Raw genomic sequence first — 23,366 nt, 5'->3', positions numbered from 1 at the left:
AGCACAAATGCATGAAACCACAAGTAGTTTATATTGTTACAGTGAAAAGTGGGATATGAAAAAATATAAAGGGTAGAAAGACAGAGGAAGATCTGAAGGATCCTGCCTGCCACACAGAGTAAATTAGGCTTAAACTTATTGGAAGCACAAAGCCCCTAAAGAGTTAGTTCCACAGAGTTTTGTGGGAAAGGGAGAAATTGAGGAATAGTGAGTGTGGATGCAAGGAAACCAATGAAAATGTTACAGCCATTTGGAAATATCAACAAAGGCATAACCCTCTTCACTTAGAAATTTCAAGAATTTATTATGTAAATATACATATATATGACAAACAACATTTTCCCAAATTATTCTTTTTTTTCTAAAGATTTTATTTATTTATCCTAGAATGAAAGGGAAGGAGAGAGAGATAGAAATATCAATGTACAGTTGCCTCTCATGCGTCCCCTGCCGGGAACCGGGAACTGGCCTGCAACCCAGGCATGTACCCTGACTGGGAATCGAACCGCGATCGTGTGGTTCGCAGGCCCGCACTCAATCCACTGAGCTACACCAGCCAGGGCCCAAATTATTCTTTATACTATAGTTTGTACTGGAAAAACTGAAACAGTGTAAATGTTTATCAGTGGAAATCAGATTTTTAAAAGTCAAAAAATGAAATGTTTTACAGCCACTATATAGAAAGAGATTTTAGAATATCCTTTCAAAGATGTCAAAATATTTTGTTGGTTTAAAAAGCATATTTGCAGAGCAATATGCAAAACATAGTAATCTTTATTGGTTTCAATAAATACACACAAAATTGGAAACCTTATTGATTTTTAGACAGGGAGAGAATGAAATGAAATTTACACTCTATAAACCTTTTGTACTGTAAATAAAACCTAACTCCAGCATTTGGGATAACAATAAGAATAGAAATGGCCAAATATTGAGGAGAGTTTTTCGATGGCAGACTGCATGGGACACAGTGACTGAACGGGTGTGCAGAGGTGGGAGAGAAAGGGCTACGGAAAATAACCGTTCCTGTCACCCTGGGAAGCTGAAAGACAGGCTGACACCAACAGTACCACTATAGGTTGTGGAGGAGAAATAATGAACTTGGTTTGAAAATACTGAGTTTGAGAAGTATGTCGGAAGGTAACTACAGGGATCCAGTGAGCATCATGTGAGTGAATGCATGTACATGTATGTAGACTGGTACACTGCACTAAGGGAGAAGCATCAAAAACTCGATGTTTATTATAAAATGGTTTGCGTTTGCAGTCATTCTAGCAGCTCTGCAGGGCAGTTCCTTTCCAAGCAATAAATCAGTGATATAAGATGTTTGAGTTTTCCAGCTATGCCTTTGGATTACTTGGCTTCCACACAGTGGCTGCAGGATAGGAAAACGCCAGTGGATTGTGCCATGGCTCTTAATTGTTTCAGCCCAGAATGGTCATACGTCACTTCCACTCAGCACCCAGTAGGACCCTGCCCAATTCTGAAAGGGCTGGAAAAATGTGAAGAAGCAGTACTATACATTACCCTGATGGGCCAAAATGATATCCTTTCCTGCAAGATATGTTTATCCTAGTTCTTATATGTATAGACATACACATATATACACATGTGGATAAATATATATGTGTACATATATATGGGGGACCCCCAAAATGGAATTTTTAACTAAAAAATGTGTATTTATTCTTACATGTTTAAACTTCAGCCACCTTCAAAGTAGTCTTCATTTGATACAATACACCTAGCAAGACATTTTTCCCACTGCTCAAAACAGTTTTAAACTCATCTATTTTGATGCCTTTCAGTACTTCTGCCATTTTTTTTGTTTCACCTCTTCCACTTTGCCAAAATGTTTCCATTTGAGGATTTTTTTTTCATCCAGCAAAATGAACAAGCAATAAAAAAGTCATTTGGTGCAAAATGAGGTGAATGGAGAGGGTGGGGCATGGGGGTCATGCTGTTTTTGACCAAAAACTGCAGAACACTCAGCACAGTGTAGGCAGGTGTGCTCATAAATTAACCTTCAATAAATGGGCAAACACATTAAAAGAGTCTTCCAAAAAATTATCTGAAACCCAGTTCAGCCTCTCACAACACTACCAGCTGGTACACTGATACGGATGGGTTCCTAAGAACACTCACTTAGCAGGAAGACTATACTACAAGGAGCATCCCCTCCAGAAGATAATTCTGGTTCTATACACATATCCCCACTTTCCAGAAGAGGAAACAGAGGATCAAAAAGACTAAGCAAATAGTATGATGTTATGAAAACTATAAGAAAATCAGGGTCAGTATTTCAAAGCTCTCTCATGAACTGCATCCTCTTCAAAGGATGTCCAGTGGCCTGAATCCATAAGCAAAGTCCTAAGACAGATATGAGGCATTAGCTCCATTTTGGAATTGCTTGGTAGGCTAATTAAAAATCAGATTCTTGGGCTGGAACCCAGATGTGAAAAAAAATCAAAATTTGAGCGGCAAGGAATGCTGGCCAGGAATGCACAGCCACTCCTTCTGATGCTCATTATGGGTAGAGAACAACCGCTCTTCAATGCAGAAGAGTACCACGCACACAGGTGAGGGGGCATCTCTTCAGTGTGTGCGCTGCAGACAGGTGCACACCTGAGGTTCAATAGCAGAGATTCCCAACCAGGAATACTCACCAGAATCACTGACCAGGTGCTAAACCCTCACATCTGGACCTGACCCACTGAGGTACTGAATTCAGTTCTGTGTGTTTCTCCAATGTTTCTCCAGTTGATCAAATATATACTCCTAGATGAAACCACTGAACTAAAGGCTCTTAAGATGAGGGGTGGAGGGTCTATACATCAGTCACTTATGTGGACAAGAGGCAGCATTTATTGTAGGGATTAGAAGTCCAGGCAAAGCAATAAACTCTATAGCTTTTTAGTAGGGCTACTTACTCAACTTCCACTGTCCTTAACTGTTAAGTGAAGGAATAATAATGCAAAACATATGGCCATTGTAATTACTGAGTAAGATAAGGCAGATAAATAATTAAGCACAATGCCAAGCATCAGCATCAGGTGTTTAATAAATGTTAGTTGTTGATTTATCACTATTATTGCCAACAGGATAAATTAGATAAAATGGCAGGAAGGAAATCTTAAAACCACAGTCTCTGAGTAGTGGTTAAAAGCAAATAATTTGAAATCAGAAGATCTGGATTCAACTATAAGTTCCGCTATCTATAATTCCTTGGGTGCTTTATAAAAACTGATTTTTACCACTATTTATCATCTAGAATAAAGAATTAAGAAAGGACAGAAGTAGATATTACAGGTGAAATATTTAGGACAGTGTCTGGCACATTGTCGGTCTTCAATATATTATTACAGTCCAGAGGTTTTGACTTGTTCAATGGTTCCTCACAAACACCCAGGGCAGGTCTATTAGAACATGAAATCCATTCAAATATGCGGACTTTCCCAGACAATTCCAGCATAGTGCCTCTGCTGAAAAGAGGTCTCACTAACACAGACCATGTTTCCTTTTATATTCTATGAGCATGGAACTCAACAGACTGATGAAGTTCAAGCCTCACTCTGTCACCAAGTAATGAGCTGTGTAACTTTGGGCAAGTTGTACACTACTTCTGAACTGCAATGAACAGGTGAGTGGCATCTAAATGAATGAAGATTACTACATAGATCAAAGTTGAGGAAATTTGTTTTTTGCTAAAAAATCAATATAACAAGTCTATTATAAAAACATGGACATGAGCTGGGGAAAGCTTATCTCACACATCGTGGGATCAGTAATCAATCTCAATAACCACCACCATTTGTCATACATCCAATTTTAAACAACTGGGAGATTTACTGTCACCAAAACATTTGGAAAGATTTTGTATTTTTAGCCTGTCTAAAGTTCTGATTAATATAAAATCATTATATTGCATTGTGTTATCTACTTTTATGTTCCTCAAATACTCATTTATTTCCCGGCATGGTGGAAATGCCCAGAAAGCCACATGGGCAAGAGATCATTCATCAAAAAATCAGTGTTCAGTGGAATCAAAGCAATTTCTTAAAGGGAATCTTTATAGTCAAGAGGTTTTTGATTGATTAAAAAAAAAACAAATTCATATTAAACAACAATGTGATAAAATAATCTGCAAAATTCTGCATCTCCAGGTAAGTACATGCATGACAGTCTCCGTGATCATACAGGACAGAGAATGTCTACTGTATTTTCTTCAGCTTACCTTGGAGCTACTCTCCTGCAGAAGAGGCAAGTGGGGTTTATGCTGGGTTTTACTAGTGTCCTTTGTACAGTGATTTTCTCTTTTGGATTCATTGGGATTCATTTCCTTTATAAACTGATGGGCGACATCTAATACATTGGCCAGTATCTGAGATTTCGCCTGTTAAAAAAGAAACAAAACACGACTAAAAAGCCGAGTATATAAGCCTCAGTAAATTAGATACATAAAATAATATTTTCATTATTCTATGACTACTAAATTCAGTGTTTTAATATTTAAAAATGCAAATTGACATTCACACCAACCAATGTAATAGTAAAAGCTGCCAATCTTTTGAGGAGCTAGTTTGGACTCATACTATTTTTAAACATGTCATTTAACCCTAAAAAAACATGTTATTAAACCTTATTTAAGCCTTAAAACCATGTTATTTAACTCCAAAGTCAACTGTATCATCTATTTTTATCTCTGTTTCAGGGATAAAGAAACAAAAGCTCTGCATGTTTAACTTACTCACCCTTGGTAACGTAATGAGTGGGCGGCAGTGCTGAGAAGTGACCCCAGGAGTGTATAATTCTGACTCATAGCCTTCCCATTACGTCAACCCCAAATAAATAGGTGTTATTTTGTGCACACCATGGCCAAAGAACTAAATATGGCTAATCTAGTAGAAGCCTGAATAAGCAGTAGTAAGTATTCCTTGGTGATAAAAACATCGTTAGAAACTATTAACTGTCTAACGGGTGCAGATCAGGAAGCGTGTCTACCTGCTGTTCCCTAGTGCCCTCCCAGTTTCCCCTCACGTCCTGCCTTCACTGAGGTTCAGTTACCAGGAAGGCCCTCCATCCTCTCCTCTCCTCTGCCTGGCAGATTTCCCCTTCTCTTTCTGGCCTTGTCCCAAGTTACTCTCACGTCTAGGAAACTTTCCCTATCTCCCTTTCCCAGCTGCGTGAGGCACCCACTCTCTGTAACCTCTTCAACCCTGAGTAAATCTCTACCAACCTCTACAATACTGATTTTATACAATCTTTTGGTGTCTGTCTATTCTGTGATAGCACATAGGCTCAGAGAATAAAATATGTCTTCTTAAATCTTGGAATGGCTACATTGTGCCTGGAAAATAAGACATGGTGAAAATAGGATGTCGGGGGGAGGGAGCAGAAGAACTCCAGAATTAAAATAAATGATTGAGAAATATAATTCAAAAAACCTTTACACGCACCTTCTTCTAAGTGGCTGGAAAGGAATAGGCAAAACTCAGGAAGGCCCTATTCTCTGAGGAGTCTCCTATCAGAGTGATCCTGGTCTGCCCAAGGACACTGCAGGATTCTGGATGCCATCTGAGCTTCAGTCAAACGATTTCCAGGGGAAGATGCAAGCCCTTCAGTGGCTCTCTGAGAACCTCACGTTATGAACAAAAGTGATAGCTCTTACTTCCTAGCAAATGTCCTCAAAACAGAGGACATCTCCAGCAGGGATCAGCCAGAAGCAATTTGTACTCTTCAATGAAAATATTCCTATTTTTAAATTTTCACCTAGTTATCTATTGAAATAGCTAAGATTATAGCATGGCCTTTTAAAAATGTGTTAGGATTCAATCCAATTCTGAAATAAATTAGTAAATGTCAAATTAACTAGTGTTACTTCACAGTGAATCAGCAAGTTATATACGAAAAATGGCTACTGTGACCGATGCACACACACTGCTGTGCATATTCAGATCTGTGGTATCTGCTCCAAAGTTCCCGGTGCTTCATCAAAAGTCCATCTGCGGCCCTTTTTAAAAAAGAAATTCATGATTATAGCCCATTATGATTGTGCATATTCATTATACTGTGTGTTACATCTCTGTGGCAAATTTACTCCTCATGTACTCAACACTGCTGAGCCGTATACTGAAAAATGATTAAGAGGGGATCATTTATGTTATTTGGATTTTACCACAGTTTTTAAATAATGAGCACATAGAAATGAGAGGTACATTTTATTGTCTATAGATTGAAGCTATGGACAGTTGGCTTAACAAGAAGTAATGAAAAGAAGGTGAGAGAAAGAAAGGGAAAAATTTCAAGCCTATAGTAATGCTTTATCCTTCCAGAAATACCTGTATTTTCAGTAAATATTTCTTTTTTTAAAAGATTTTATTTACTTATTTTTAGAGGGGAAGGAGAGAAGGAGAGAAATATCAATGTATGGTTGCCTCTCGTGAGTCCCCTGCTGGGAACTGGCCTGCAACCCAGGCATGTGCCCTGACTGGGAATCGAACCGCAATCCTGTGGTTCACAGGCCCACGCTCAATCCACTGAGCTACACCAGCCAGAACTCAGTAAATATTTCTTAAACAGAATAGTCCAATATAAGCCTGATTTTTAAATTTCTGAAAATAAAGGTCTGTTGTTTCAAAAGTAGTTAAAATATCCAGTTTTTATTTTATCAGATATCAAAATAAAACACAATGGTACTCATTTTATATAAAATTATGATGACAGAATTATCATTCAAGTATGTATATTTAAACACAAAAGAAAGATTATTCCTGCCCTAAAATGAATCTTGCTATCAATGTTACAATATTTTTTCTAATATTCTAAGGGAGCATTTTAAAAGAATATGAAATGGCCAAAAATGATTTTATTCTTACACTGCTTACTCCTAAAAATATGATAAGCACCATGGACAATTGATAAAATGGAATGCTGTTATCCAGCTGTCTTAACATCATGTTGATTCTGGATAGATGAATTTTCTCCTGAAAATCGAACATTGAACTATTACTTTCCTTGGTTTTAAAAGTGTATATGTTCACCTTATGTTTCTTATTCCTAAAATAGTCCCTTCGGGAGAGGGAACAGACACCGATTCCCCATCACTGAGACAAGAAAACTCGAGCTCACAAAGCTCAGGCCGAAGCCGCTGGACACGAAATGCCAGGGATTGATTCTGAGGCAAGGCCTTCCTCCTTCTGGCCTAATCCTTTTCCCTGAATCATGGTGACACAGAAAATGTGCTTTACTTATGCTTTCTTGAAATAAAAATAAAATTTTTAATTTTGTTTTTAATTTATTTTGCTTATTTTCATGTTTAAACAAGCACTAGAAAATTGAAGGAATAAAGATTCTCTTTCTGCTGATCTTCTCTTCATTTACATATCTGGGGAGGGTTCAGGGGGTAACATGAACTTTGAGAAAATTACCTTTTGAACAACCAAGTTAAAAGTATCCTTTAAGAGTTGAATTCTAGAACAAACTTAAACCATCCATCTCTTCACAAAGAGGTATATAATTTAACAAAATCAATAAGATTAGAAACCGCAGTACAGCCCTGGCTTGTGTGACTCAGTGGATTGAGCACTGGACTACAAATCAAAGGGTTGCTGGTTCGATTCCCAGTCAAGGCATGTGCCTGAATTGCAGTCCAGGTCCTTGGCAGGGGGCACGTGAAAGGCAACCACACACTGATATTTCTCTCCCTCTCTTTCTCCCTTCCTTCCCCTCTTTAAAATAAATGAATAAATAAATCTTAAAAAAATAAACTATAGTACTATCACATGCTATTTTATAATATTTGTAAGTTCCTTTTTATGTGAAAAACACATAATACATGTTAATAATTTGCAGTTTCCTGTTCTCCAGACCCAATCTCCCATATTCATTCCAGAGAAGAACTGACAACTAATTGTCAGGTACCTCTCTCCACCTAGGTAGGTCCTCCCTTTGGATCTGAGAGATCTCCGTGACAGTTTACTTCATGGGAGAAATAGCAATGAGTTTCCCTCCCAATGGCAAGGTGGTAATAAACAGATGGCCTTCTCTACCCTGTTTATTGTTCAGCAAGCTTGGTAAAAAAAAAGATGTATGGTGACCTTGGAAGTAACATATCAAATATGGTGAATGGTAAGGTAAAAGTCACCAAACCATTCCTTAAGAGGGAAGATGTCTTAGGAACATACATCCCTACTGAACTCTTAGGTGAATAAAAAATAAACTTTTACCATCCTAAAACACTAAGATTAAGGGGCCCTTTTGTGTAGGAAGCATCACTCTAGCTTAGACCCTCATATTTGGAAACTATGCCTAACTGGATACTGTTTAAACCAGCAAAAATAAAAGTTGTTTTGAAAAGGTGTTTCCCATTGGTAGCATGCATAAATACATTATTTCCATGGCATGCCAAAGTTTCCCTGTCTACTCTGAAGGATGAGTGTTATTATTATTATTCTATTTATCATTTTAGGCCCAGAGCAAATGCTATCCAGTTCCAATGTACATCCAATTGCATTATAAAAAAATAGCTTTAAAGGGCAAATCATTTCATCTCTTTGAAACAAAGTTTTCCTCCTCAACTAACCATAGCAAAATTAATATATCTTCTGTGCAACCTTATACATCCTTGCCAACATCGATACCAGAGCATTGCTCCTTAATGCATGACCCATAAATCAGCAGCATCGTCGTCACCTGGAAACTTTCTACAAATACAAAATGTCAGCTCCCACTCAGACTCACTGAATCAGACTCCATAATTTAACAGGTAACCTGAATGTGCATTAAGTTTTGAGCATCACTGTGTCAAAACACTTACTGGGTCGGTTGTTTTACAACTGGTTGAATACCGTGATTATGAGCTCCCTGAGAGAGGGAACCGTGCCTTCTTCTGCCTTACATACAGCGTTTTACATGGCCCTCTCTCAGTTCTCCTCCCTGCAGCCCTGTCCTTCACACTTCTGCAAAGTGTGAAGGACATTACTTAACGCTGGTTAACCTCTTGACAAACGTTAGTTGAATCAAATTTAGCTTTTTTTCTGAGGTAAAAATGACTAAAAATGCCATTTGAACATTTGCTCCTTATACCCAAACTAAGTCAATGTCAACACAGGTAACATCAATGACACCACTAATAATGCACAACAGGGCAAGTCGTGTACCTCCCTGTGTCTAAGTATCTGTACCTGTAAAATGCAGACATTGGCTACCTTGCAGAGCTGTTGCATATACATCCTGATGAAAAACACCTCGCAGGGTGATAACATAATGTAATGCAATCATATGATTGCTGCCATTTTATTTAGATTACAATATACTACTTCTCTGTATGATAAAATGTTCAAATACCCAGAAAACAGAATTTCTACTGAATTCAATAGACAGAAGTGAATCTTCAGACTTCCATATAATAAAGAAGTCAGTAAACAATTATATCTCCATAAAACAAATATTAAATTAGATAAATTTATTAAAAACTATTTCAGAAAATCAACCAAAAGGAAACAGCAAATTGAGTATTTACTCAAGAAAAACTGATGTGACTAGTGAGTAAGAGCAAGGTTTCCTTCCATAGGGCTGTTCCTACTTCGTATCTCCCTCCCCAAGTCTATCAGTGCAACAAGGGTAAGACTGGTCCTGCTCCATGGGGAGTGTGCTTGACTTTCAGCAGAGGACAGAATCTTGAAGTTTCCATGGCATTTCCAATGAACTAGAAAATTCGGTTATAAACAAGGGGGGAAACCGACAGCTCTGACAGACTGAGGTTTTGGAGCCAGGTGGGGTGAGCCGTAGACCAGCCAAACATGTAATGGGATCTGCCTGCAAAGCAGTATAGAAGGGCTGATTGAGAAATGGAAATTACTTTAAAAAGCCAAGATACTCACCAAAGCCCACAAAAAATAAACATAAAAAGATCCATACCAAATATTATAAACAAACTACTGAAATCCAAAGACAATCAAAAAAATTTGAAAGCAACAAGGGAAAATTAACTCATATGTAAGCATGCACCAATATGAATATCACCTGGTTCTGCATCTAAAAACAATGAAGAACAGACAGCAGTGGAATGATAGAAAGTGCCAAAAGAAAAAACTGCCAGAAATAATTGTATATTCAGCAAACCATTCTCCAAAAATAAAGGCAAAAATTAAGACATTCCCAAGTAGACAAAGTAAGAGATAATTCATTACTAGCAGATCTGCCTTAAAAAGAATACTAAAGAAAGGTTTTACAGCTGAAAGGTATTAAATCCACCAGAAGAAAGGTAGAACTGTGGGAACATTAATATATGGGTAATATAAAAGATGATTAAATATTTATTTTCTTTAAATATTTAAAGAAAATATTTAATTCCAGGGCATAAAATTATACACAGCAATAACATTAATACTACTGTGGCTTTGTAACATTGATATATATAACAATATCACGAAGAAGTGGAGAAAAATAGAACTAAAATAAAGCCTTTTATGCAGTATTTTACCACAGTAAGTCACTGCTAATATAAATTGTTATAAGGCGTATATTGTAACACCTAAAACAACCACTGAGTGAATATATGCATATATTTGCATGGACATGCACGTGCATGAACACATTAAAAAGGGGATTTTAGTGGAACAATAAAGATATGTGTTGAACACAAAAGAAAGCAGTGAGGAGAAATAAAGGAACAAAGGACACATATGAAAATCAAATAGTGACACAGAGATGTAAACCCCCACACACCAATAGTCACACTAAATATAAGAACACTAAACACTCTCACTAAGAGGCAGAAATTGTCAGACTCTCATTAAGAGACAGAAAAAAAAAGCAATACCCAAATATGTGCCTTTTATGAGACTGACTTTACATTCAAAGACAGGTCAAAAGTAAAATAATGAAAATATATATATAATTTTATAGTATAAAATATCTTTATCAATATGTAAATCATTAATTTATTAATGTATACATTGATCATGTTTTATTAGTATATTCATTAATAATATATATTATATACATCCTAAAATTAATAACCATAAAAGAGCTACAGTGGTATGTTAATAAAAGATATAATACGACAAAGAGGGATATTTGATAATCATAACAGTCAAAAAACAGGAATATATAACAATTATGTATTCAACTAACAACAGATCTCTAAAGTACATGAAGCAACAACAGACAACTAAAAAGCGAGTAAGTCCTTTAAAAATTACAATTAGAAATTTCAAAACCCCCTTCTTAAAAATTAATGAAACAGCTAGTAGGAAAATCAGTAAGGATATAGAAAATTTGATCAGCTCCTTCAAGTCACTTGACCTAAGTAGCACTTAAAGAATCTTCAGCCTCACAACATCAGAACATAAATTCTTTTCAAGCTCGCATGAGACATTCTTCATGATAGAACATACAGTATGCTCCACATAAAATAAGTGGGAATAAATTCATGAGAATTGAAATAAAAAGCATGATCTCTGACCTCAACAAATGTTGGGAACTGCTCTGCCTGGTTTCAGGAGCTGTAACCGCCCCCCATGGATAAGGCTGAGTGAGCAACCAGGAGCTGTGAGCCACTGAGGAGACAAAGCTTATCTCCCTGGCAGCAGCGCTGCTTCTGCTTCATCCATTTCTGCCCCCAATGCTTGGTCAGTTAGTCAATGACAGGTAAGACCCCTCAGACAGGGGAGCAACCTAAGCCAGACACAATCACTTAAGAGGCCCTGAAGGAAGGGCTCAGGGGGCTGCAGCAAAGAGGGGGTGATGGACCCTTACTCCCCAGCTATTCTGACATAACCTGAGTCCCCATTTCCGTCTGGGAGAAGGGCTTTCTGGATCTAATCCACTTAAGCCTAAAAACCTATGACAGGGAGGGCGGTACAGCCCTCTGCCTGCTAGAATGGGTTCCAGGGTGATCGGGCATAAGAAAGAATTCGTAAAGTCCTGTGAAGCCTGATTGCTAAGAGTGTTTTCATTCATATGATAAGGGGCCAAGCAGGAAATGAGTATGTCTCCCATAGTTTTTGCAACCCCCTTACCTGACAGACACTGACTCAGATTAAGCCCTCAGATTTCTTTGAAATGTTATCTGTTGTTTGATCCTTGCTGCCTGACATTGATTGATGAGCTTTACCTGTACTCCTGTGTGTTCTGAACCTAATAAAAGCCCTTGAGGAAGGGGCTCTTGGTCTTTCTCCTCTGAGGGATTGACCACGTCTCCTCCCCAAGCAGATCATCTCTTGGTAGTTTCATTTTCATCCGTGGCAGACAGGGGGACTTGCTGGCAAAGTTGACCCCACAAACAAAAAAATTAAAAAATCAACAGCTAATAATTTTGGGGAGTGACAAAATGTTTGAACAATTCACTTCTAAGTAATCTACAGATAAAAAACAAATCACAAGAAAAATTAGAAAATATCTTGAAGTGACTGAAAATTAAAAAACACAACATATCAAAAGGTATGAGATACAGTTAATGGAGTGATTTGAGTAAACTCTATAGCTTTATGTGCTTGTTTTAAAAGGAAGAAAGGTCTAAAATCAATAATCTAAGCTTCACTTCAAAAAGACAAAAAAATAAAAGAAAAAAGTACAAAATAGGTGAAAATCAGAGAACAAGAATAAGCATGGCATCAATGCAATAGAAAAGAAATAAATTTAAAAATCAATGAAACTAAAACTTGGTTTGTTGAGAGTTGAAAATTTATAAAGCTTCAGCTAGACTAACCAAGAAAAAAAGGAGTACATACAAGTTAACAAAGTCAGTAATGAAAATAAGAACATCAGTATAGATATATAGAAATTAAACAGATTGTAAAAAAATTGAGCCCCGGCTGGTGTGGCTCAGTGGATCGAGCATGGGCCTGTGAATCAAATGGTCACTGCTTCGATTCCGAGTCAGGGCACACACCTGGGTTGCAGGCCAGGTCCCCAGTTGAGGTTGTGCAAGAGGCAACCACACACTGATGTTTCTCTCCCTCCCTTCTTCCCACCCTTCCCCTCTGTCTAAAACTAAATAAATGGAATCCTTAAAAAAAGAAATCGGAAATATTTATGCCAACATTTGTATAACATTCAGTGAAAGAAATGATCAAAATTGACTTAAATATAGAAAATCAGATAGAAGGTAAATGCTTGAGTTAATAATTACAAATTCTCCCATAAAAAAATCCCAAACTCAGACTGCTTCACTGCTTCACTGAGTAAATTATAGTCAATATTTAAGGAAGAAATTATACTAGTCCAACACAAATACATTTAGAAATTAAAGAGTAAATAGTTCTAAACTCATTTTATGAGGCTAATACAACCCTGATAGCAAAGTAGATAACCACGCTGCCAAAAAATAAAACTACAATCCAATAACCCACATGAATGTAGGTGCAAATTCCCTTCACCAAATATCAGCAAATCCAGCCCACCAACACGTAAAGTATGCATCATGACCGAGTAAAAGTACATCCCGGTAATGCAGTCTTAATTGAACATCTGAAAATCAACTAGCATAATAAACCATAAGAATCAAAAATAAAACAACATGACCATTTTAATAAGACCAGAAAATAATCACAACAAAGAATACAAAGTCCCTGTGTATTTTGATAGAAGCATCTACAAAAATCCTACACTAACATCATATGAATATGATGTTTTGAATATGTCAGCTATCTCCCATGTGGTATAACATTGACTGTTCTGATTGTTCTCAGTTAATGTCTCGATTTGATCGCTATCAACTTCAACTGATCTACCACACTGTGGAGCATCTCCAGCAATCAATCTCTAGAATGAAACTTTGCAAACCACTGTTGACATGTTTGATCAGTCGCAGCACCTTCTCCATAAACTGCACAAATGTTTTTCTGTGTTTCAGTTGCATTTTTACATTTCTTGAAATAATATAGCATAATATTCTGAAAACATTACATATTTTCTTCCATCTTCAATATTAAAATGGCTACACAAAACTGACAAATTTTAATGAGTTTTTTAATTCATGCTGGCATGAAAGCTGTCACAATACAACCAAACAAAATTGTTTTGAATGAAGTTAAAGACAACTAAGTGCTACTGAAACAATCTTACAGAAAAAAAAACAAATGAACTTTTTGCTCATCCAATATTAAAAACAATTGAAATCAGCACTTCACAGAGATATTTGCACACCCAATAATCCTAGCAGCATTATTTGCAATAGCCAAAAGGTAGTAGCAACCCAAGTGACATCAATGGATGAATAAACAGAATGGTATACAGGTACAATAAAACATTATTTAGCCTTAAGAAAAAATTAACATCTCAGAATGTAAATAAACCATTAGAAAATTATGCTAAATAAGCTAGTCACCAAGGACAAATACTATGTGATTCCACCTATACTAGGTATGAAGAGTAGTCAAATAGGTAGAAACAAAGTAGAATGTTATTTCATGGGTATAAAATTTCAGTTTTACAAGATAAAATTCTGGAGATTAATTGCACAATGATGTGAACATACTGAACTATATACTTAAAAATGATTTGTGCCCTGGCTGGTGTAGCTCAGTGGATTGAGCACAGGCCTGTGAAGCAAAGGGTCACTGGTTCGATTCCCAGTCAGGGCACATGCCTAGGTTGCAGGCCAGGTCCCCAGTAGGGGGACACATGAGAGGCAACCACACATTGATGTTTCTCTCCCACTCTCTCTCCTTCCCTTCCCCTCTCTGTAAAAAGAAATAAATAAAAAATATTTTAAAAATTATTTGTAAATTTACACACATTTGTAAATTTACTTTTAAAAATGTCTGCCCTCTGAGCCCAGGTTCCTTGGACAAGAAGTGAGCATCTGATCCAGATTGATTTCATGAAAATTGAGATTTAGAATCAAGAAAGAGACATTTGGTCTGTCTTTTAGTGATCCTGTTATGTCCATTCATAATTTGTCAAAGATAAGAAAGCAATACAGTAGATACACAGAAAAAAAAGCTGGAAGTGAAGGAGGAGTCTCCCTGAGCTTGAAACAGCTTCTCAGTTCCCAGTCCTGGTTCTTACGGTGACTCAGCCCTGTCATCCCTACTCCCTTACATCTGTGAGGCCTTTGGCAACAAGAAAAATTCTTATTTGCTCAAGCTAGTGTAAAGAGATCTAAATACAAGGATCGGTGCTTCCCATTTAGGCAGCAAGATTTGACAATGTAGGGAGGTGTTTTTGGTTTTCATAATCATGAAAGACCATTACTAACATTGAATGGGTAATAACCAGATTTAGCAAATTCTGAAATATGAAGGATGGTACAATTTAAGAAGAAGAGTTCCTGCCCAAAATACTCAAGACCATTCCCTATATAGAGAAAAACAGAGATCTAGCCTTACATTAGCAACATTTTACAAATTACAGAAACACAGTGAAAATAAATCATAACACCGCCATATTGAAAAGTCCAAACTACACGTTTCTTCCACAGCACAAAGAGTACTTTCCAGGAATAACAGCTGTGAACCGTTTGACAGACACATGTGTCTGCGGCCTTCTGTCTCTGCTTGGAAGGACCCATCTAGATGTGCAACACAAAACAAATGATCTTTCACTTGCCAATATAAAAACTATCATTTTAAATAATACGCAGCCAGTGAACAAGAATGTGAAGGGTATTGTTATCAAATACTTAAAATAGGTAACTGTGCCCATTAAATATCATAACACTGTGTCATATCTATTAAAAAGATATTTTCCAATTTTAAGACTCAAAGATAATAGCATTTCCTTCTCCTGAATATGGAAATTTACATATAGAGTACTAAAAGATATCAACAGAAAGCAGAGAGGACTAAAAATGATTAAAATTACCTGAGCAACTTCTGTACATGCTAAAAAATGTTTATAAACCAAACCAAAACAGTTTTCAGGGCCCACAGTAAATCATGTACCTCACTGTAGAAGAGAGTAGAAGTTTAAACTAAAACCAAAGAATGTGATTTACTGCCAGCGTTTCCAGATTCCCCCCACATCCTTCACTACATGGCGTGATGGTAGGATTTCATCTGGTTGAAGTACAAAATTCTCACCTGAACTTTTTATATGTTCTCCCCAGAATGATATTATCTTTCAAATTACACTCTGGAAGAATTCATCACTCTGACAATGTATCATTAATCAAAGTAAAGAGAGTTGATATTTTATAGCATTTTGGGATGGATGGCACCTTGTAGAAGTTTAGGTCCAAGAGTAAAAGTTTTAGTTTAGTTAGAAAAGTGATGTACTCTATGATGGTGTCAGTGCTGCCGAGCTCCACCTACCACCACCACTGCAAACCCTGACCATCCAGCACCAAACACTGATGATCACATATGTGGACATCACCATGCCTCCTCATGTGACCGGGAAGCTCACACCTAACTTGGACCCAAATGACTTCCTGAGTGTGAGAAAGAAAACGCTGCAGTGTCTCTCCTCACAGTGTTCACTTTCATTGATCTTCCAATCACAACAGTTTAAAAGAGACTTACTGCAACCACAGCCTTGCATGAGAAACTGAACACCAATCTCTGCAGGAGAGTTCTGTTATTTCATTTGTATATGCTAAGTCAAAAGATAGAGGTGGGGTAAACATCCACACAGAGAAAAAAAGTGTTACAGCAGAAGAAACACTATGAATTCATTGGGTGCAGTGGTTGTTGGAGTTGAATACAGGTGGACTCAGATAGTTTTAAACAATAAATCATTTCAGGAAGAACAAGCTGTGCACTAAAAGGAATTTTTAAATTTCACATATATAATTCCATCTGTTTGTTTGTTTGTTTTGGCCTGCCTTTTAATAAAAGCACTCCCCCTCACACATCAGGAAGATGCGCCCCAGCACAGTCTGCCCTGTTTTCTTTGCTGTGAAATGCTTCGTAAGCAACTGGCAAATCGAAATGTGGTATCAGTAAAACTGTGGAGTCCTATCGATTCTTAAGTTTTTCTTCTCCAGCACATTACTGTTTGGAGGCAATGGGGGCAAGCCGTCTCACAATTAAAGCCATCAATGTATGAAGACCTTAAGAAGAAAGTTGAAAATATACAGCAATGGGTCCCCTTAGTGTGAGTGCTGACTGGTGAATGGTTTGAACAACCCTGTGTTCCACTACGTTAAGTGATTGGGGAAAAATAAGAATGCAGACCAAGAGGCTATAAAGACACTCCTTGGTTTTAAACAACTGATTTATAAAGGAAGCAGCAGTTTGATTGAGATTTTGCATTCTGAGGAAAATGATCTCTGTTAGAAGCGATATGCTACCAGGATTCACACCACGGAGAATGAAACACAAGTCCTCAAGGCACCTACACTGGTAGGGTTTTTAATCAGGCTGGTTCACTGTTTTTGTGAGGGCTCCAGTTACAAAGTGCCACAGGGATTGAGGGGCCCTCCCCTAAGCCTAATTTTTCCCTAAACCCTGTTAGTTAAGAGGGTGACTTTCCAGAATGGGACATTTTTCAGAAATCATATATCTTCAGTGTACATGTACAAATTTGTATCATTTTAGGGTAGAAACACATGTACACTAAAGAATTGTGCTTCAACTTAACAGCAAAGTAATTTTTATTAAAAATTATGAAATATTTGCTCAAGATCTATTTATTTGAAGAAAACTCTACAAATTATTTTGCCAGCATATTGCAAGTTATACATCGCATTGAACACACTGCATAATGACAGTCCAAGGATCCCGTTAACTAAAATCAATAACACATCAGGCTACATCTCTCTGAGCTGGAAACTATGTGGAAGGGAAGAAATCCTAACTGCACCAAGCAGACATATTCCTCAAATTACCATAGATCTACGATAAGATGCAGTGATACCATTAACTTTCCATTTAGTAAAAATATGTTTGCAACTTGAAAATACTTTACTTATACAATACATAATGTTAAACAACCTAATTCATTAAATAAGAATGAAAATAAATATCTTTCTCTTTCAGTTTTTCTACATTATTAAAATATATCTTCTATTCTTAGATCATACTGCTCCTTTGCTTTTCTGATAAATCCATCCTTATAGATCATCTTAATATAAATTTGGTTCTCTATGCTTTCCCACAAAGTCAAATCTGAATTTTCCATGAAAGGCAAAGAAAACTATATCTGTAAATCATTTAACCGAAGGTTATGTCTACCATAAGGATCAAAAAATAAGAAAAATGGTAAGTTCCAGCCAGCTCAAAAAGTAGAGGAGCACAGGACAGGGATTTCCATGTGCCAGAAACTAAAAAAAAACAAAACCAAATTTGAGTAAAAATCATCATATAAATAAAAAGCAGACACAAACTGAATATTTACTTGGTGAAATAAAACAGCAGCAGGTGCCAACTGAAGCTTCATGGACATCTCAGACCGTGAGATGACTCGGACACACAGCACCCTTTCCCCAAGCCAGAGCGAGAGAAACAGAAGGAGCTGCGTCCCCAAGCCCTTTGGAGCTCCACGTTAACCCTAGACTGGCTGCTTCCAGCCTTGATTTGAGAAGTGCATGTGTGTCACTGCTTTTGAACCCTGAGGTCACCTGCGCTGAACTTAAATCTAATCAATTCACCGAGCTATTCAAAAGCTACATATACAGAATAAACTATATACGCATGTGTAATGTGTTTTAAAAAAGTAAAATAAAACTGTAACAGGGGAACTTACAACAGAATCATGTTTTAGATCCAGTTCTGCTCATCACATTTCTAAAAACAGACATGAAATATGCATGGGTAGTCCAAAAATATCAGTGCTATAAAAAACTACTTAGTGCAAGCCAGACAGGAATCAAATCCTGGAAGTGTGAAATTCATGTGGCTGAAGTTGACTGCTTATTTCAGTATCACTTAAGTAGATAGAGCTTTTAGTAACGAACAAAATGGACCCTCAGATTTACCATCTTATGAAGGTCTAATGGAAACCACAGGTTTTACTAATCTCAGATCTATGTTATTGTTCTGTCCCCTGACCTGGACACACACCACTGACATGACTGTCATTTGCTGTTCAACAGACAATACATAACAAATGAAACTAATCTGACTCTTCATTTAGTACCACCATAAGCTAACATGTGGAAAACAGTAAAATAAAACAATGCAGTTAAACTATTTTAAAACAAGGCAAAATAGCATAAAATAGCTCAAAAGGTGACATTTGTCAAAAATTTTAATATCTTAGTGTCAAAAAATAACAAAATGTGACCTCAGTATAAGTAATTATGCCTTTCAAATTGTATCAGAACATTTAAAAATTCTATTTAGAGAGCAATCCTAAAAGTGAGTCAGAATAGCAACACGAAAACTATGCAGGAAATTCACACCTGCAATCTGCTTTCTATTTGCAGTTTTGATGCCATATAATTATGCACAATATTAATTATCTTAGCAAGTACTCACTGTTGTTTCAAACTCATATTACATGTAAAATGCATCCAGATGAGTTAGCTATTTTCATCAAATACTTATATTTGAGTTCCAGGAGGAACAAATTATTGTATATGCAGTGCTTTGAATGAGAGATTTTAGTCAGATTAGAATAATAGTCATTAACAATCAATCAACAATCTGTCATATCTCATTTTATAGATAGCAGTGCTGTTGTATCACAATTAAATGATTTTATCCCATTAAGTCCAATAAACATGACTTAAAGTAAATAAAGCTACTGTAAAATTTGCCAGACTCCATGATGAAACTGTAAGGTAACATAAGCGGTACATGGAAATCACAAAGGCTCTTCAGACATCCAGCATCAAGGTGGTTGACTAAAGATTTAGACTAGGGATCTGTATGGTCCCCTGCAAAACTCAGATTCTGTTCATCTCAATTTAGATAAAGAGAAAGTCTGTATTTTTCACTGTTTTTCTCAAAAGCATTCCAAAATATATAATGCTATAATACTCTGGAAAACAGCCCTGAAGCCAAAAGTCATTATTTTATAATTACTTTAGATTTATTATTATTAATATGACTTTGTTTTCTAGTTTCTAAATTTAGATGGTGTGGGAACTGTACTGAATGTCTATGAACGATGTATACTGACTAATAAAACCCAATGTATCGAGCACTTGCCAAGAGCAGAATGCTTTTATATTTGTCGTCATTTCATCTGACCCACACAACCACCCTGGGAGTTTCTGAGCTTGCATATATACGAGTCTACCTTAAAGATACCCGCAGCACCGATATCACAGAAACCCCTCCTTTCCCCTCGACGCTGATCCGGGCTGTCTGCATTAGACCCTTGCACCTCATCTGCCTCCTGCGCTGTATCGACCACTTGCTCCTACAATACGCTCCCTAGACCACCATGTTCTCCAACTCTCCACTAATGCCAGCAGAAATCCTCTTCTCCCTTTCCCATGCTCCTTCCAAATGTCCTCTTTTCCTCTAGCTTTTCTTTAGTGCTGGCACCTAAAAGGCCGTCGCCACAGATGTAGTTTCACTGATGTGCGGGCTAACAAACAGTCCCATACCTAGATGTTCTCAAAAATCCTTGTCAGCGTTTTCTCAAGGAAGATATACAAATAGTCCATAAGCTGTTTGACACCGTTAGTCATTGGAGAAATGCAAATAAAAACTACCATGAGACATTCCTTTGTGCCCACTAAGGTGCTAGAAGCAAAAAGACGGATAGATAACAAGTGTTGGCTAGGATGCGGAGAAATCAGAACTTTCCCACTCGGCTGATGGCGGTGCAAAATGGAGCGGCCCCTTCAGAAAACATCAGGCAGTTCCTCAAACAATTAATGACAGAGTTACCACGTGGCCCACTGCTAGAGACAGAGCTGAGAAAAAACACGTAGGTCCACACAGAACCCTGTGCACAAACGTTCATAGCAATATTATACATCATAGCCAAAAGGAAGAGACTCAAATGTCCGTCAAACAATGAATGGATAAACATATGTGGTATAACCAAACAATGGAATAAAAATAAGGTACTGACACATGTCAAAACATGGATGAACCATGAAAATATACTAAGTAAAAAAAAGCCTGACATCAAAAACCACATGTTATATGATTCCATCTTTAAGTGTCCAGAATAAGCAGAAACTAGATTTTGGTGGTTGCTAAGGAATTGAGGGAGAGAAATAGAAGGGATGAAAGCAGTAGCAAACGGGTTTCTTTTCGAGGTGATAAAAATGTTCTGAAATTAATTGTGCTAATCTACCACCATCCATTGGATTGTACAATTCAAAAGAATTAATTGTATGCTACGTAAATTATATCTCAAGAACGCTCTTTTTAAAAAATTCAAGTCCATGATTCTTATGGTTGTGTTCTTCATTTACCTTTTTGGTACCCCACCTTTCTGATTTTTGACATGCTGGTTAATTAAAGACTTAACTGTGATGCCCACCAAGGAGTCTGCCTGGGTTCACTAAGCTCTCAACACACACAGGGCTGCCATCAAACTGGTCTTGGCATCCACTGCTCAGAAGGAACGGGAACAAGGGTTTGCCCACTGGACAGCACCTCGCTGGGTTGGACTCTCGCAGCAGTTCGTGAAGAGGCACAGTCCAGGGAGCCGAGGGACGTGCCCCCCTTCGAAGCCTTGTTTGCCGTTGGAGTTAACCCCCGTCTGCAGGACTGTCCATGGCACGTGCTCCAGCTGTATAGCCCACCACCCTCAGGGAGCTGTGTCTCCCTCCTGGGATTTATAGTTCTCCCATTTAGGTGCCATTGGCTAAGCAGGAGTCATGTTTTTCACAAGTCTAGAAACACAGTTGACATTACTACCCTTATCTGTTTCCCAGGGAAAGAGCTGGAAAATTAACTAAATGTCAAATTCTCCTATTAAAGAGCAAAGGCTTTTGTGCACCCTTCGCCAACATAACACATTAGCATATCATGAATTCTTTCAATTATCCAATCTTTGATTTTCAACATTCAGAGAAAAACAAACATTGTTACTTAAAATATAGTTTCAAGGTATTTCAGGAGCTGGAACATATCATCAGGGATGCATTCCCATTTTCATTTGTTCCCAAATTGACTTGTGTGTACCAGATAAAATATTAAGTCCTGAGAATACTGCAATGAACATGACACAGCCCCTCTCCTCACAGAATTTAAAGGGCATCAGAAGATATAAAAGAGGGACTAGTCAAGAACAGCACAGTTTTTAAAACCCCTTGATAGAGAAAGTGCAAAGTACCCAGACTTGTGGCATATGAAATAAGCATTATTCCCATTGAAGAAATAAGTGAAATATGCAATAGTCAGGTGCGTCTATGTGTGTGCAATGCTTTATTTTTAAGTGTAATATGAACAGTGAATATATACAGTTTTAGGATATACATACACCCAGACTCTAAAATCATGTCAATTATAATAATTCCCTTCTGAAAGAATATTTACTCCCCATCCTTGTATTTCTACTTTATTGGTTAAGCTTTGGGAGAAGAAAGTGAGCCTCCTGCCCCTCCCAGGTTCTCTAAGAGCTGCCCGACCAAAGGGGGGTGGTTCCCAACTAGATGTGGGTCTGTTAAGGAGTTTTACTGGGAGGCCCTGCACTGCTGAAGGGAAATGCCTAGGATGTGACAGAGAGGCTGGAAAAAAAAGTTCAATTCACAGAATTATCAGAAAGTTGAAATTGTCTGTGCACCACTCATGCCACAACCAGCCATTCTGACGTTGTCCATAGTAAAACTGATTATTTTGATGTCTACCTTTTGACTCTAATATCTATTTCTCACCTGGTTCAGAATTTGGAAAGTAAAGAAAAAAATGTTATATATTGTCCTTCAGAATTGCAGCACTGAATTACTCTAAATTTAGGGCAATGATTATCTATCATTTTACTCAAAATCACATATCATAATGGGTCAGTTTCCCCCAGAAAAGAATTCTAAGATTTGTCTGCCTGACTTTTGCTGCTCTGTGAATACCCGTGGGGCGGGGAAGGAAGCAGAGCTAGGCAAAGAGGACAGCTGAATTCCGTGCAACTGCCATTCCCAAGGTGGGGAGCTTTGATGGCCGTCATAGTTGTTAACAACTGAGGTAAGGGAGCTGCTGGCAATGTGTACTCTCCCAACGACCAGAAATTGGACTGCGAAATGGGCTGCCTCCACAGGTGGTGTTTAAGCTACGAAGTCATGGCTCCCTTTGAGCAAAGGTAATTCCTGGGGAGAGACTCAGCTCTGGTTCATCCACAGGCAACACTCCAGGCAACTAGTGGAATATCTCAGCCCTAAAGAGAAGAATCAGGGGGGCACACCACAGCCTCGGCATTTAAAACGGGCCACAATAAGATCATTCTATTAAGGCAGCATATTATCCAAAATGACTAGCTCTGACTCAAAAAGACTGTATTATGAGAACTGGCGAGTGCCTTCCAGAGGCAGGGGTGCAGAGAGGGCAAAAGAGTGAAGGAGACCAAAAGGCACA

The 23,366-nt window shown here is 37.6% G+C and overlaps 1 protein-coding gene across 4 annotated transcripts in view; it reads right to left on the bottom strand.

Moving 5' to 3' along the window:
- The window catches only part of ZBBX (zinc finger B-box domain containing), a 99,822-nt gene that overhangs the window by 44,149 nt on the left and 32,307 nt on the right, over nt 1-23,366 (bottom strand). For all 4 annotated transcript variants that reach the window (XM_037046604.1, XM_037046606.1, XM_037046607.1 and 1 more), the window contains exon 8: nt 4,235-4,393. In XM_037046604.1, the coding sequence (XP_036902499.1) occupies nt 4,235-4,393 (159 nt within the window). The remainder of the gene's footprint in view (nt 1-4,234; nt 4,394-23,366) is intronic.

Source organism: Sturnira hondurensis, unplaced genomic scaffold, assembly GCF_014824575.4.
Source record: "Sturnira hondurensis isolate 20B ecotype Veracruz unplaced genomic scaffold, ASM1482457v3 Scaffold0005279, whole genome shotgun sequence".
Lineage (NCBI taxonomy): Eukaryota > Metazoa > Chordata > Mammalia > Chiroptera > Phyllostomidae > Sturnira > Sturnira hondurensis.
This window is presented reverse-complemented; position numbering and strand designations above follow the sequence as displayed.